The sequence below is a fragment of the Chamaea fasciata genome, unplaced genomic scaffold (genome assembly GCF_029207755.1).
Source record: "Chamaea fasciata isolate MVZ Bird 193981 ecotype frontalis unplaced genomic scaffold, bChaFas1.0.hap1 SCAF_5, whole genome shotgun sequence".
NCBI classification, from domain to species: domain Eukaryota; kingdom Metazoa; phylum Chordata; class Aves; order Passeriformes; family Sylviidae; genus Chamaea; species Chamaea fasciata.
This window is the reverse complement of record NW_027094090.1, coordinates 36,393,874-36,411,199: the sequence shown is the minus strand read 5'-3', so window position 1 is coordinate 36,411,199 and position 17,326 is coordinate 36,393,874. Positions and strand designations below refer to the sequence as shown.

The following is a 17,326-nucleotide window of genomic DNA, read 5'->3' as shown; positions in this document are numbered from 1 at the left end:
ATTTACACTTAGGCACTCTTCCCAACCTTTGTGGTCACATGAGTACAATTTCTTAGAAATCCAGTGCAGTCAGATATTAAGTTAGGACTTAGGAAATAATGTCCTCCCAACTTAAGAAAGAATTCATCTCACAGCATCTTTCTGCTCTCCCTGCAACCCAGAAAGGAAAAAAGAGAAGGGTGACAGAGATAAATTATCACTGATTTATGCTAAACGTGACAAAATTTTAGGAGGGTGCCTCTATGTAATTATATTTCACTAATAAACAATAAAAAAATAAATATAACAGTACTCATGTTGGTAGGATGCTTGAACAAGTGATTTGTTTAAATTGTTTGTTGGCCATCCAAGCTTCAGATACATTGATGCCACTTGTCTTAAAATATACTCCTGAGGAGAAAAAGAAAAGTATATTTAATGTTAAAAATCATTTATTTTACTTGAAATTTAAATACGGCTGACTAGTGAGTCTGGTCTCTCTTTGTACCCTAAAATAATGTCCAATTCCAGAGACTTAGCAAAGCTGTTTTTCCACTTATAAACTTCCTTCACTGCTATAGTAAGAAGCAGTCTCTAGATAAGCTACTTGATTAGATGCCTAGCATAAGACAATATATTGTTATAAAATCCAAGAATTTCAAAAGTTTATTACATGTTGCTTTGAACTCAAAATGCACAGCTGAAAAATTACAAGAGTGTCAATAGCTTGATTTCTACTTTGTGGCCAATCTTGACTACACCATGTATGTTCACTTTTAAAAGAACACTGTTATAATATCCATAGCCATGGCAAAAAAATTATATGGGTACAGTCAATTGACTTCAGAATACATAACAATGTGGCTGCAAATATCCTTTACACACTTTGTGACACTGTGCTTTAAGTCTAGGCTCCTGGTGTGCTTAAGGAACAAAACAAGCACAAGATACATTTTAGTGACTTCTACTTTTTTGACAGAGGACATATTTACATATTCTGACCAGTTTTGAAGAAAACCACTGTCATTGTATTCAGAGTAATTTTTTTTTCCAGTTAAATTCACCAATTTGGAAAAGAGAACTCAGATATACAGAACTGCATAGGAGAGCATCTATTATATTATTACAGATACATAGGCATGTATATATCTCAACACAAAAGATTCATACTGCAGCTTTCTCTAGCAGACATGTTGTTATGTGAATAAAAAGTCCCTCTGCTATCACCCCAGCTTTCAAAACTCCCATCAGTAGTAATAAAACATAACCTGGCTGTGAATTTTACTGATTTTTTTTTATTAAAATAGTGCTTTCTTTGCACAACCATGTTTAAAAGTGAAAGAGCAATGGCAGACTCATAAGAATTTTTATTTGCAATTAACAACAGACTAAATATGCAATTTATTTCAACTGCATTTTACATTATGGCTTTAGTTTGTATGTAAGCCTTAGTATATGTTCTACAAAAATAATTTTCCATGTCACCAGGTAACTCTGTGTGTGTGTATCTGTGTATCTATATATCTAAATATCTATATCTGTATTAACTTCTACATATATACACGCAGTCACTTCTAACTTTCTCCTCTCTGAGCATGGTGTCTATGGTTACATACACACAAACAAATATTCATACATTTAAGAAGAAATAAGCATCCTTAAGCATTTCAGGCTTTAAAAAGCTCCTTCATTTGAAGGCTTTACAACATTACATAAAGTTACCGTATGCTGGCTGTTGCAAATATGTAGACTACATAAAATTCATAGTGAATAAAAACCCCAAGAGTTTGTAATTGTCACTAGCTGCAGTCAAATCCTGTGTACTTCATAAACTATACTTCAGTTTAGCTATAGGTACATGTTAAAATATTTGCCATGTCTATGTTAATTATCTACTGCGAGCTATTACTGCTGTCCCTTTGGACACAATTATGAATGGGTTTTTGACTCAACGGTATCTAATTCTTGTTAATTAAGGTAACTGCATTGAATTCACCATGGGTTTTAGGATGAAATAATGACTACAAATCTTTGCTTCAGTTGCATGAATTCTTTTCAGTTGTGCCTGTATTTTCTGTTCTTGCTGATCTTGGGCACCCACCTAAACATCACCATGGGGCTCCTCAAAAGAGAAAATCTGGCAATATGATACTTTGACTCTTTTAAGTGAAACACTTTATTTGTCATAACATTTTACATGAGGGATAATTACCTTTCCTTCTTCTAGTCATATATGCCTCAAACAACAGTTATCACTGTTCAAATGCAAATGAACCAAAGCTTGATAATTGCCATGTTTAAATAAAGAGTAATTAGGAAGAAAGTTAATATCCCTAGGTCATTTACAGGATCTGACTGGGGAACAGTTAAAATCTTGGCAATAATATGAGAGAGTAAGAGGCAAAAGGAAGAACAGCAGGAAGGACAGACAGATGGAGAGAGTGAGGAGAAGAAAGAAAGGAAGAACTAGAAGAAGAAAGAGAGGAAGACTGTATCTCTTACATTGAAGATATTGTAGTTTTCTGTACGGTCCAACAATTTATCTAGAGGATAAAGAGCTCGGCTGGCAGCATGCCAAGGCAGGAAATCTTTTTCCTCTGAAAGGTACCTCATAATCTCTAAAGGAATATTCTGAGGCAAATAACCAGCTCTGCACAATAAAAGAAGTTAGTATTAAATAGGTTTTCAGAAGATATTCACAATGGTGCATAAACAAGTTATTTTTTTCCCCAAATGAAATTAAAATGCAGAAAAACATGATCAACTCATCACACTTCAATGACATAAAAATCAACTTTATAAAAAAACAGCAACATGCAGTCTCTCCCAATACATCGAAGCATACTGACTTGATGAAGTAAGGCATGAACACACATGAAAGAAAACCAGACAAGATATTCCTACTTTGAACGGACTCCTGTGGCTATTAAAAACACGAATGAAGAACTGTCTTCAAGGGGGGAAAAAAAATCATAAAATATCCAAAACAAAAGAAAGGTGTTGATTTTTAAGATAGAAAGCTGTCTGCATAAAATCAACAACCCAAGGCATTTTTTTCTTGAGAAAATATTTCTAATGACCATCAGCAATTGAAAAAACTAATGCTGAAGAAGAAGCTTTAGTTTTACAGTTACTCTCTTCACTCTTTTCTCTCTCCTTTACAACTGTCTTGTCTTCTATCCACCTTAAACCACTTTGGAAGGACTTATCCAGTGACATAACTTTGGTTCAGGATGCTACAGCATTTTGCACATAAATAATGGATTTTTTTCAGGTGTTTATAAATCAACCAGCTAAAATTTTGTCCCGTTTTTTGCAATCATACAAGACCTCCCCCTGCATGGGACAAAGTGTAGGGGGAGTACAGGAAGGGTTCTGAAATAATAGCATAACATGTAAAATGCAATACAGACATAAGCATTTGAAAGTTACTTTAAAAAGCAAATACAAAAAATGCCAAGCTTTAGCTTTTGCTTTCACTTTCTTTTTCAGAATAGCACTTTTTCTTAGCTATCCAGATTGCAGAAACAAAGCACAACCCTGTGGGTGTGAACTTTCCAGAAACACATTGTCTACTCTTCTCCTGATGCAGGTGTTTAAATCCAGAAGGAGTTAACTATCTGCCTAGACAGGAGATAACAATTCCCTTTTCATTGAACAGTTAAAATCAGCAAAGTAGATTCCACAAAGTTCGATTTAATAGCCTACAGTATGATATAGCTTCACAGAATAGTTTTTCTCCTTCATGGCAAATGTTCCTTTAATTTCCATCAATGTGGAAGAAAAGCAAACATATAGCAAACAAAATTACACACATTAGTACAGAAATTAACCATTGCATACTTGTTAATATAAAATTTTATCTGTGCTGTAGTAACATGTAAAAACTGCCTCACTGCTTGAAATAATTTGTTTCCTTGCTATGTGCATCACATCATGCAGGCCTTCATTTTTTAAACTCTCTATTGGAAGAATTACACTCTGTTCCCTTCATGTTCTCAGGAAAGAAGTGAGTTCATGCAACAGATTTCAAAAGCATCTATCCCACCCTCCAGTCTGCTTCATGTCATTTTTGTCCACATTTTATTAGTTCGGTTTTCAACTTTGGTTCCAGAACGTACTCAAGCACGAAAAACAAGATCACTTGGGGAACTCACTGTGCCAACTGAGGAACTGAGCAGATATGAAATGGAAGTGGTCAAGCTTTTAGAGTAGGCAGTGGACAAAGTCCAATGCATCTGAAGACAGAAGGTTACTCCATTTAATAGGTCTTGTTTCTGAAGCAGCGGACTATCGTTAATATGAGTTCTACGCCTTAACACTTTGTAAAGATTTCTAAACACAATAAATGGACCCAGAAGCATGCTGGACTGACTGCAGTTAAAAATCTTGGAGATGATGTCAGCAAATAGGTAAACTAGCTTAAAGTTGCATATGTATAATTAGTTTCTAAGAGAATTTGTGATTATTTTTACTGATAATTTGATTGACATGAAAAAGTGTGGAGTAAGGAACAAGAGGAATAGCTCTAGGAAACATGCTACTCAAGGAATAAACAGATTAATGTTTACTATAGCTGCATTAATGGACATTTAAGTTCATGTTTTGAAATTAAATCTACCTATACTGAATGCAAAAAGGAAATCAACACTGCAAAACAAACAGATTATTTCTTCTTAAGCTTAACTTCTCCATAAGGAATCGTAAGAAGTGAACTCGGAGATCAATCTCTTATTCCTGAGCTCAGAGCTTCCTATTGTTTGGCTAACAGTATTGTGCAACTTACACAAACAGATTGTGGCAAAGTTACATTTTTTTTCCTGTTTACTCCTGACCCTCCTTCTCTTTCTGGGTATGACCCTAGAAAGAGCTTAAGCTCAGTATCATCAGAATCATCCCCTCAACCACACAGCAACCAATCCATCCCAAGAGAAGGGATGGGGATGAAGGGAGATTCTCGAGGATGAAGGGAGATGAAGGATTCTTGGGGATGAAGGGAGAAGCTTGTCCTTTTTATATAAATGACAACATGGTTTAGAGGAAAAGTGGATATGGTTGCTACAATTTATATTAAACTCTTCTGTCAGCACATGCTGGACAGTACAGATGCTAAGATGGAACCTCTGAGAGAACTCAAGCAGAGACATATCTCAAATCCTCTTCAGTAGCAGTTAAGACAGCAACTTTCCGGAAGGAAACTTTAAGAAGTTTTGGGAACTTCTAAGTGCTTCAGGAACCCTACCTTGGCAGAATTTTCTCAATATTTTACACTATTTTATTTCATGGTTGTCCACAGAAAATCATGATAGCCCTAATCTTTTATCCTAGTTGCTAAGCCATGTTTACAAACTTTTTTACTCCAAATACACTGCAGTCCTAGACTATTTGGCATTAAATAGCTTCTGTCAAGAGGTAGTAAGTACATTTATTGTTTCACCTTTTTGCATTAAATTTGGCATACAATGTTTATGTTATAAATTATTAACTATATACTACAGTTTTAATACCCTTATATACATACATACATATATATATATATATATATTTTAGCAAGGGTAAGGTCAAACACTAAGGCTGCTAATTTTTTACATTCATAGTTGAGAAAATAGGATACAAGGAGAAACTCTCACCCTAAACCACAAAAGACATGAACCATAAAATGCATAAGAAGTCCTAAAATCCAGATCACAGATCTAGGACCTGTGTGAAGTGCCCCAGGAGGTAGCATGACCATTATGACAACCAGGTCAGCAGAAGACAGAACCTCAGTAAAGCAGTGTGACTGTGTGGTGACCTATGCTCTAATATTCTGCATCTTCACAAAGCACAACTGGTTTATTAACTTCTGTATTTTAGTACAATCACACTATTTTAGTTTACACTAAAAGCTTGTCCAGTGCTAAGAGTGATTTCAAGACACCTCTTTCCCAGGGAATACTGTATTCAGCAAGATGCACTGAGCTGACTTGAACAGTGGCAAAGCAGAAAAATTGTGCTAGCAGGACTCTAGGATTCTCCTTCACTAGCCTGGAAGAACTGGGTTCAAAGATGGTTAGATACGATCTGGCCAGCAAAAGCACTTATGGGTAGGACAATAACCAAAATGAGGAAAGAGAATGAGTCTGAGTATCTCTGTGAACGCTGTTGAAAAACAGATCTGTGGAAATGTTGAACAGAAATGTTTCACAATTATCCTAACAATAATAAGAAAACTAAAAGTAGCAACCTTCCCATCAAAAGCAAAACTGAAAAATAATTTCCCTGTCATATAATTGCCCAGAAATGTTCACTTAAAGGTACTACAGAAAGTATGTTTAGTACATACTCAACACATGCAGCTTGACTTATTACTCTCTCTTTCAAGGTCAGTGACAGAAATATGTATTTTTCTTGTGTCTTTTTAGCCATCAATCATATTGCTATCTTTAAGTCCAGCAAAATTACTATCAGATATTGCCTGTCAAAGTCCAAATACATGAGAGTCAGGGCTAAGAGACAAGGTTCTTTTCTAGCCTAGCCATCTTGGAGGAAAATTGAAATATTGTCTGTCACTAGGGGAAGAACTGATTATGAGCTATACTGAAACCAGGTAATAAGCATAAACACCACAGAAATACTGTGATGTCCAACCTTATGTCTAGTCTGAAACAGGCACAGTTTTCTCTAGGTATGTCTCCAGCAGCCACCTGAGAATCTTAGCAAGCATGTATCTCTTCCATAAAAAATTCTTCAGAGGAACCTGGAATAGTTTTGGCAAGTATCATAACAGATAAAACAGTTAAATTACACAGTGTTGACACATAAACAGTGGCTGAAAGCATCCTGATGTTCAGCTAAAACATTTCTCAAGGACAAGGTTAAAAAGTTTATGAAACTTCATCTATAGTATCTGGAATTAAAAGAGCCTTAAGAACTCATCTAGTGTCTCCCTACCCAAAGCAGATTCATACCAGCACCATTCCTAACAGAAATTTGTTTTGTTTATATAGGCCTTTACCAATGGATATCCTAGGAACACTACTATTTCAGTACTGCTCTGCCAAGAGGAGATAAGAATATCATAACTCTGATCTTTTGCCCTGTAAGTATTAATAGAAGAGTACCAACAGATCCTTTTCATGTTATATATAAAATGATCTGTTCTTTACATATCTTCACTATAAACTACAAAAAGTAGACATTCCTCTTTATAGTCTTTCAGATTAGAGAGTTTTGTGTTGACATCACGAGTCATACAGAAAGCAGCAAAGACTTAAAACAGCCTCTACAAGCCCTCTCTAAGCCATACGGAGTCATTTGAAACACATGACTACAAAAGCAAAATTTAACCAAAAAGATCACATTTGAGATGCCTCATTGCTTTACCAATTTTTACGTAACTGTCCGAACCCATCACTTTATGACCATGTCAATCATTCTGCAGCCACCCCTACACACGAGAGCATGTGTTAGAAACACAGCACCACATGAGTGGTGTCTTCTTATCTGTGTTCCTGATTTCACAGTTGTATACTAAAGTGAAGGGGAGAACAGAACAAGAATGTGGACTGGTAAAACGATCTGGTTTAGTTATGAGACAAATTACCTCTAGACACACATCCTGGTTCTGAAGGTTTTTCATGCCGAAGGAGACTGCTGATGAACTGTATTGAAAACATGATCTATCATTTTTATGAAAGGACAGAGGTGGAAAATGATTTTCCAGAAGTTATAATACATAAGTATTATGTGGTTTATGATATCATATCATATAATATCATAAGTATCAACGCTTAGCAAGGTACTATCCTGCTTACACTGAAGAAGCTGCTACAGTGGCCATTGCTACAGAGAAAAGAGGCAATGAACAGAAAAAGAAAGTACTGAACATGGTAATGAAATATCCCTCACAAAGAATTCCCAATAAAAATCTCACGGCAATCAAAAATAATCTTTAAATTGCATGAGCTTTTAATGAGTCAGATGAAAGCAGAGGATCTAGATTATATTATGAAACATCAGTGTGTATTCAACTGCATTCTGACCTTGATTTGTTCTTTACACTGAGCCACTGAACTTATGGACAGATCCCAGCACATTCATTTTCCCCTTAGGGACAAAGTACCAAATGGTAGTGTAATTGCCAAGGGAAAATTATTACTCTGTTCTGAATTATCTCTATCATAAATCCAGCACCAGTCAAACAGATTCTGTCACAAAAATGACAGGGTTGCCGTACAGTGATGAGAGTCCCACATACAAGGGCACCATAAATCCTTTAGTCCCACCACCCAACAAAGGCATTATAAGTCATGTGTTTAAATCAAAATTAGAAAATCCAAGCTGGCAGCAAATTGGTCTGCATTACAGAAACAATGGAAATGAGGTGATTTACTTGCTGCTGGTTTAAAACCTACCCTGCTTCGTCTGTTTCTTAGAAATGTGTAAAACACGAGTAGCTTTTTGTCTGGGTAATTTTGAAGGGGTAAAATGCAGCTCCTCAGAACACAGATGCGCAACTCAGAATAACATCAGTTCTGTTTCTGTGCATGTGCAATATATGAAAATTAGACTATACTCATTAATTACCAGAGACAGTTTAAAGTAAGTTAGGATTTTTAACAATTGATTCATTCTTTTACCTTAAGTGTGTGGATTAGAATAACTCATGGAGAAACTTGGCACCAATAAACATCCACATATAACTGCATCCGCCTTTTTCATTTTTTCAGGACCTATCAAGGACTGGTGTCTCTACCAGTGTAGTTAGGATATTCTTTCCCACAGCCCTTTAACGGCAATTCCTTGATAGCTGAGTAAAAACATAAATGTTGAACCCTGACACGTCAAAAATAGTTTTGGGGAAGGTGACCCATAAAACTGGCAAATTAACTCTTGTAGTCACAGATTTCCCCTTTAACTCCTGCAAGGCTAGAAGCAAATAATTAAAAACTTAGGATGACTGGCATCCATGTTCAACCACAGAAGTTGCAGACAGAATGTGTTACCATAGAAAACTAATGGACAATCTGTAAAAAAGGCCCTGTGATCTCCAGTACCAGAGAATAATCTACCTCATCCTTCCCTTCCAGGATTGGGCCGATTTTATGTAAAGACCATGTAAGGACTTTATTTTTCTAAGATGCTGACGTGACTTGATGGAGGCATTATGATCTGTACCAGCTATGGACTCCCATGTAAACAGGGGAGGAATGCAAATGTGCCCTTTGACGAATACAACAGCAAGTTTTGGCTTACAAGATCATTTTAAGAACTACATTTATCTAGCATTCAATCTCTCCAACGTTAAAAGATTCAGAGAGTAAGACAGTTTTTAAGTGAAGTCTGCTTTTTATTATGTTTTCTTACATGCAAAATATTTAAGGACTCTTCAAGTGACATTCAACTCCACACAAGAGCATTTGAAGCATCCTACAAAGAATAGTTCAAATTCAATGTAATTATTAGAGTATTATGTGGCTTAAATTATTTTGCACTGTTTGAGAGTTGCCACATAAGCAAAGAGTAACATTAATTTGAATTACTCATCTCTGTTGAAAACAGAAGAAAACCTCAAATCTAAACCCCTCTGTGCTTGTAAAAAAACCCCTTCAAACTGTAGCTCACACTCTCTTCTTTCCTCTTCTTCCCCATATGAAAGGAAAATTAATTAAAAAGAAGTAATACAAGAAGAAAAGGAATAATCTTACTGCTAAAAATTAAGGTTATGCAGTAAGGTATGTCATGTTTTCCATCATTATGAAACCATGATTTTTGAGAAGTATGTCATTCACAGAGTTAAATTAAGTAAAGGAATTCAAATGTATTTCAGAGGCTAATAGACATCCATTTCAGATGACTCAATTATTATTAAGTGTTATTTTCTTTCTTGGTGATTTTTGTTGGGAAGGGTAGAATGAAACAGTTCTTCTATTCATTAAGTTGTCAACAGGTGATGGTATCTATTGAGAGCATGTTTCAGCAGAATCAAAATTGAGTAAGTTTATTATTATCCACAACACTTCTTCTTCACTCCCTGTTTGCCTGGTCTAATGTTTATAATTTGCATATCAGTCAGCCAAGTGAAAGTTGTGTTTAAAAGCTAGAAACTACATTTGGATAGCAAAGAACTCTGATCTTGAGAACATACATGTACAATCCAAATTTTGTTTGCCAGAATATCTACAGAATTGGATGTTCCTTTTCTAAAGGCAATTCCCAATAAACATACTTATAATAAAAAGATTCTCTGAAATTCTCTTAAACCCTCACCTATTCTCTTATCTCCATTTCACAGAGAGGAAGAAGACACCAACAATTTCAGTGATTTTACTAAGATCACCTAGGAAGGCTACAGCAGATACAGCATGCCAGGTTTCTTCAGTCCCTGTGCCTTAGCCATAACACAGTCCTTCCTGTCATTTACTGCTTGATTCCTGGGTAGAGAGAAACACATTTCTAGCCAGATTGGAAGAAGCTAATCAATTACAATATTCCAGCAGAAAGAGCATACATGGACAAAGACCAGATCTCCTCTGGACAGCAATCCTGCTCAACAGCAATCAGATAAGCTCAAAAAGTAGGATCATTTCTGAGAAGCAATGGTAACGTCAGGTCAAAACATCAGGAAAAGCAGTGAGTAGCCTGTGGTAGCAGACTTCTTTCTTTATGTTAGTGAGGCATCAGTATTGCCTTTTATGACTAGAAAAGTCGGTTTATGTCTTCATTCATATACCCTTTGCTGAAGCTAGAAAAGCCAAGGTGTTTAGATCAGCACCTCCAGCTTCTCAGAGTGGCTGGTTTTTGCTACCTTAACCAATATAGCAGAAGGATCTTTTGCTCTCCATATTAGTCCTGTCAGACACACAGAAAGGAAAGTAATCAGGTTCTGGGGTAAGGGGTCAAAAAAGCTGCTTGTTTTGAGAGAACGGTTGAAGGAGGTAGAGACTAGGGCTGATCAGGCAGCTGTGTGGAAGAAAAAGGGCTATGTAAATGAGATGAAGTCCCAGGGAATGGATGTATGCTTGCTATGAGAGGATAGGGCCCCCAAAGAATGTCACAGGCTTTGAGGCTGTACAAAGACTCCCCCCTGTCCCACAACACAGATTCCTCAAGCCATATTTGCAGCTCTTAGCTCTGTTTCCAGTACTTGAAGTTGCAAAGAAGCCTTCAGCAAGCTTTACTCATGAACTCCTCTTCTTGTTTAACCTCAAACTCAAGTACTTTTTGAAGCTTAATTTAGACCTGGTTCAATTAATGCACCCAAAACAAATTTCAGAGACTGTTCCCTTCCCCTCTCATTACACAGCAGCCCCTGGTCAGCTGCACTGCAACAAGGATACATCCATACCAAGCTGACTTCAGAGACCAGCTTGAACTATGAGACTAAGATTATGTGGTAAAAAGACAATGAGTTAACAACCATTAGCTAGAAATAATTATGCCACACCCTTGAAACCAGAGTCAAGTCTTCCTGGCAGTTTATTCTGGGTTTGGCTAAGAATAGAGTTAATGTAGTTTACAGGATAAAACAATTACTGCTATAATTAGTCAGAAGTACCAGAAATAATTTAGACAAATTTTACTCGGATATGACTAGACCAAGACCTTCCCTCTGCATTAAACACTTCGCAGTCAGATCCACAGGTTTTTCGTACATGCTGAAGAGTCTTCAACTTCTTCCCTGGCTCTCAGCAGGTATTTCTATCTTTCAAGATGCTCTCACAGCACCAACACTTCCCTGGAATGTGGTGTGCAATTAGTTTTACTGCCTTTAGCTATGTAACAGGATCAGATGCACAAGTGATACATACTACAAAATCAGAATTGACTTTTAGTGTGCTTAGTTGCAGGAATTGCTTTGATTCCTCCTGTTATGAACACGTGCAAATGTTACCTGAAATATTTATCTCCACATAAAACACATACCAATGCAGTGATATGTCACAGAATATAGGGACTGACGTGCAGCATATGAAATGAATGATGGCTACCTTAAAATAATTGTAATTTACTATTTTCTCTAAAAAAGCACAGCTACTTTGGCCCACTGAGAGAGTGTTTATGTCAAAAAAAACCAAACAACTTCTGTAGGAAACCATATCTAAATCAATCGCTAGTGAACCATCACCAAAATTCTCCTGACAGTGAATGGGAGTTACTATGGCACCTGCTGAAATAACTCAGAAGAGGCCTCATTTATTAAAACAGTAAATCTATACCACTATTAATCAAGCGTGATACAAAGTATTGATCTAATACTCACTCCCTCATCTGGTACTCAGAGGCACTAATTAAGGGCGCTGCATAACACATCTCGTTTTCTTCTGAGTTGAACTATTAGAAAATGCAATCAGGAGTAAAAACAAAGGCTAAAGTCAAACTGCAGTTTACTAATTTAAATGGATCCTCTATGACTCTTTCTGAATAGGCCAACAAAACAAAGTCAACAGCCCTGAATGTGGCAGTTGAAATTTTGAAGCATACTGAAGTACATTAATTGTGCTGAGAATTTCTACCTTTGTCACCTACTTATCATCCAGACCCAGCATTTCACATGTGCCCTCAAATCTCTTGATTTCTCCCAATATTACACTGAACAGGACTTGAAGTAACCCAAACAAAAGTGGAACATGGAACCAATTAGCCCACATATGTTGGAAGACTTCAAATGCTACAAGGAAATCTGTGAAGGAAAACAGCAATGAAGATCATTTCAACTCCATAGTTTAGTTTTGCTACGCATGTATTTCCACCAGACATTTCAAGAAAACATTTTTCCAATTTAGCAGCAACAATTCTGGATTTTATATGGAAGTATATGAACTACAGGCTTAGTTAGAAGATAACTCTCAGTTCCCAGAAATATGAACAGCTTATCATTATGTGGGGTGGTGCTGCCTCAGGTAGCTGAATGGACAAAATGGGTTTTTTGCCCCAGTGTCAAGACTCCATAGACAGGAATTAATTTTTTAAGGAACAATAACATAGGGGGTTCTAAAGACATGATTTTCCAGATCCAAAAGGCTATTCTTGATTAAGCAAGACTTACTTTTTAAATTAATTCCTCTCTACAAGTTGGTGAGAAAGTGATCTGGAGTCAGCATTAGCTTACTTCAGTATTTTACTTCTGGAATCAATCTTGGAGTCAAATGCACCAGCTGTTAAAGATAAATTTGTGTCAAGGGAGATAATTTGGATTTATACATTGAAAAGTAGGTTGGTACTGCCTTTTCCATTGCCCTCAACCTTGGGTTTTATGGAGTCAGCAGAACTCAGAGTTAGGAAAGAAACAAGCCACGAAGAATTGTTTTACAGCAGGAAAACAATCATCATAACTCAACATATTTCTATTTGCACCAGGACCCTGGTTTTGGTCTGACGTAGGAAATTCCGGTAAAGAGAAATGCTTATGAAGGCCACCTACAGCATGGAAGCCACCTAGTTCACAGAAAATTTTGAAGGTACAATTTTTTCTTGTTGCTCATTTCTGATACAGCTCTCCATATTTGTGAAGCCTACAGGGGCAAGCTTCTTTTGAAGAGACAATAGTTCAATCTGCCCCAAATCTGTGTCTGTGTGGTAGTTTAGCACAGATGTGAGGGGTTTTTATTCTAAGGAAGTTATAGCAGACGTTGACAGCTTGGCTGACCAATTAAAGAGTTAGTTACGCCTCTGGAGAATCCAGGCTTAAATCAGAGGATCCCAGGTGGCTCGGCCCTTTTGCTCTTCCGGCTGGCCAGAAGTTAACATCACATCACAAGTCAGAGGCCCAGTCCAGGCCCCGCTGCCCACCCCAGGCAGTCGAGGCCAGGCCCGGCCAGGCCTCCAGGGCCGCTGCCCCGGGAGCAGTGGCCCGGGCCGGCTGTGTCTCTTTTCCCCCTGCCCTCCGCTGCCGACGGGGGGAAGGGGAGGCTGCAGATCCTGCAGATGGGCAGTGCTGGCCCCACACCAGGGGCTGTGGCAGCCGGCAGCGGGGAGGGGCAGGCCCTGGATGGGCCACGTCCTGGCCGGGCTTGCTGGCGCCGCTGGCCCGAGGGAGGTGAGGGAGGTATCTGTCAGCGTTCCTGAGCATGCTTCCCCCCATCCATCCACCATCACCAGTGCAGCTTTGAATTCGACACCAGGAGCCGGCTCCAGAGAAAGAAAGACTCTGGGCAAAGACATTAACCCTTTCCTCCATGGAAGACAGAGTGATTTAAAACGTAGAGAGACAGCATGAGACTAAGTTAGCAAAAGAACTCATAAAGACTATTGGAAGAAGGGCTGGAGGAAGTGGACACTTTTGACAGGACTTCTCCGGATGTAAACCATGGATAAATGGACTGTTTCTTGTAATATCATAATGCATTTTGGGGGAATGCAGGTTCTAGCCAAAGGTTGTGTGTACTGATATAATTGAGACGTAATTGAGAATTTTGAAGAGAGTAAGCCCCCAGCTCCTGGGGTAAAAATAAGGAGGTCTCAGCTTTTGAGATTAAGATGATACTAGAGAGAAAGAGATTTGAAGCCCGGGCTCCTGGGCTAATAGGAGGTCTCTATTCCTTTGAGATAGAGACGATTTTAGAGATAGAATAAGAGAATTCTTGTTTTATACTAGAAGAAGCATTCTTAAATGGTACCCCAAATATGCTGGGAGACCCATGAGTGGCCAGGGAAAGGCTGATAATGGGTGGACTGCACAAATCTGCAAAATTCCAGGCCATTGCAGATTTGTGACATTGACACCCACCTGACCTTTTCTTGTGGCAAGTGTCTCCATGAAACTCTAGAGAGACTGCTCTCCCAAAGTGATGCAAGATTATGTTTAGATGGTTGCAACTGACTGAAAATCATAGTTTTCTCTCTATGTTGTGTGGGAAAGTGAACAGTTTGTGGTAGGAGAAAGGATTGGTTTAGAAGTTTCATTTGGTTTTTTTCCTTTTTTTTTCTTAGTGTGTGTTAATAAAACTATCTGTTTACCTTAAGTTGGGCCTGGTTCACCTTTTTCTCCCAAATCCTCTCTCCCAGAGGGAAAAGAGAGTAGACACTCAAACAGCTACACTAAATTTGGCAAAACAGAATTCGGCGAACGTGAAACCACTACAGCATGTGTCCAGCATGAAATGGACAGCACTCCAACACAGTCATCCATCCTTGGAGCCTAAGAACAATTATCAACGACACCGCCATGAAGCGGTGATTCAGGGCTTACAGAACTGGAAACAATAGTTATTTCAGATGACAGCAATCACAGTCACATCTGATTCAACACTGGTTAACATTAAACATAAAACAGATGTATTTCTTTCACATAATACTAGATTACATCAACCAGTTAAATGAGGAAAATCTTTTATGAAGATTTAGAGCCCATCAAGGAAGAACCAGGGGTGACACAACATTCCTAACATTAAGTGAGTCATTTATCTTATGTGGTTAAGTGGTTTTGAGAGGTCAGGTGCATGTTTCTCTCCATTAACTGTCAGTGCACTACAAGGTGAGAATGCCAGATTTACAGGTCTACGTATGGGATGCCTAAAGCAAATTGGGAGGCATCCCACCTCACATAGTCACTAACTGACCCCTTATCCTAAGGAAAGAGAAAGATGTAAGAAGTTGACAACATTACTCACACTTCGATGAAAAAGTGTGATTTTGTTATTTACTGCGACACAGCTTATTGGAGCTACCTGATCTGCCCTCTGCTCTTTTTAAGCTTAGAAGAGAACCACACTTCTGTTTGTGTTCTCTTGGCTTCTGGGCTTTTTCAGTCAACATTTACTAGTATAATTTACAAGAACCAACATATTTTTAAATTCCACTGAAACCTCATACAAACAAAAAGATAAAGAATCTTTAAGAAGAGGGGAAGAGGGAGTGTCAAGGTGCTATTCTTGCTCAAGAACATGAGACTTGAGTTGCCATAAGGTGTGTTCTGCCAAGGCTACAGCTTTTCAGATCTTAAGGGTATGTCCATGCACTACAGCCAAGAATTAGGCTTAAAAATCTGAAAAACAAACAAGTTGTAACATTCTTTTGTTATTATTCCACTCTCTGTTGTTGTTTTTCAACTCTCCTTGATGTTACATCAATCAAAATACAGCAAGAAGGAAGGTGAAGGAATGTATTTTCATATAAAATGGACAAAAAAAAAAAAAACAAATTAAAAGCTATAGAGCTTAAAATATTCTTTGGTAGTATCAATTCATTTATGTTGTTTATTTTCAAGAAATCACTATGTTGGACCGTAAAAGAATAATAAACACTTCAGAGGAATGAAATCAAACACACCTTAAAAAAATAAGATGTGCCATTCCAAAACAATTTATATGAGCACTTTCTTTCATTTTTCTCCAGATCTAAATATTATTTAATTTTACTAAAAAGAAGAGCTGCACTCATTCCATAAACAAAATCAATTAGCAGCATAACAACATAGAAATAATCATTTTAGGACAGACAATATTATAATAGGGTAAAAACTGAGTCAAAACCTTTTAGTATTATCTGTATCAAGTTCAAGATCACACTAGGACGTACTTCAGAAGTTTCTAAGAAGGACAGCATTTTGAAGAAATACAGTCTCCGCAGTACATTAAAAAGGACTGTTTACATTAGAATCAATTTTTGAAAGGACCAGCATGAATTTAAGAAATTACGTTTTAATTTTTGCATTATTTTAGCACTAAAAATAATAGCTAGGGATTAGATTTAAAGTACGTATTCTACAGTTCTCTTCCCTCTCTCAAAACATGCATGTTTATAGTTGGAGACAAGAAGAAAACACATCACTGCAACTAGGGACCAAAACTGAGACTGAATTACTGTTAAAAACAGCCAGTCTTCTCAGAAATCAGTTCTGAACTACCAATTGTTACTTCTATTTCTGGTCAATAAGGTTACTCACTTTCTCTCACGTCACAGTCAGTGTACACGTTTAATCTCCCCATCCCGTAATGTCATACAGGCAGGGAGAAATGCCCCCTGTGCATCCGGCACAAGGCTGAACCAGCACAGCACCCCTGAGGCAGATAACACCCAACAATGGTACTGCTACAAAATAAAATGGGGCAACTTTCTGCAGTGTGCCTTGCAGCCAAGGAAGAGAAAGCTAAGCTGCTTTTATGCTGATGGTGGCCTTTTGAACAGTGACCTCTTCAGAAAATTGGAAGTGTCTGTGTTACTCTGATAGCCCTCAAAGCTTGTTTTAGGAACACTGCTGTGTCACATCAAAGCACTAGACACAGCAGGAGAAGCTTCACCACCCTGCAGCATCAGGATTCAACTCCCATTGCCTATCCTGGCAAGAGTTTTTCCAACTGCTTTCTTATTCCAAGAAGCTCTGATGCTTTAACATCAAGGCCAGCCCTCAACACACTGCTAAGAG

General features: G+C 37.8%; 1 protein-coding gene across 1 annotated transcript in view; it reads right to left on the bottom strand.

Annotated features, from left to right (window-relative positions):
* The window catches only part of TRHDE (thyrotropin releasing hormone degrading enzyme), a 213,232-nt gene that overhangs the window by 23,921 nt on the left and 171,985 nt on the right, over positions 1 to 17,326 (bottom strand). The window contains exons 13-14 of the mRNA XM_066183262.1: positions 2,482 to 2,629; positions 293 to 390 (exon numbers count right to left, since the gene is read on the bottom strand). Of these exons, the coding sequence (XP_066039359.1) occupies positions 293 to 390; positions 2,482 to 2,629 (246 nt within the window). The remainder of the gene's footprint in view (positions 1 to 292; positions 391 to 2,481; positions 2,630 to 17,326) is intronic.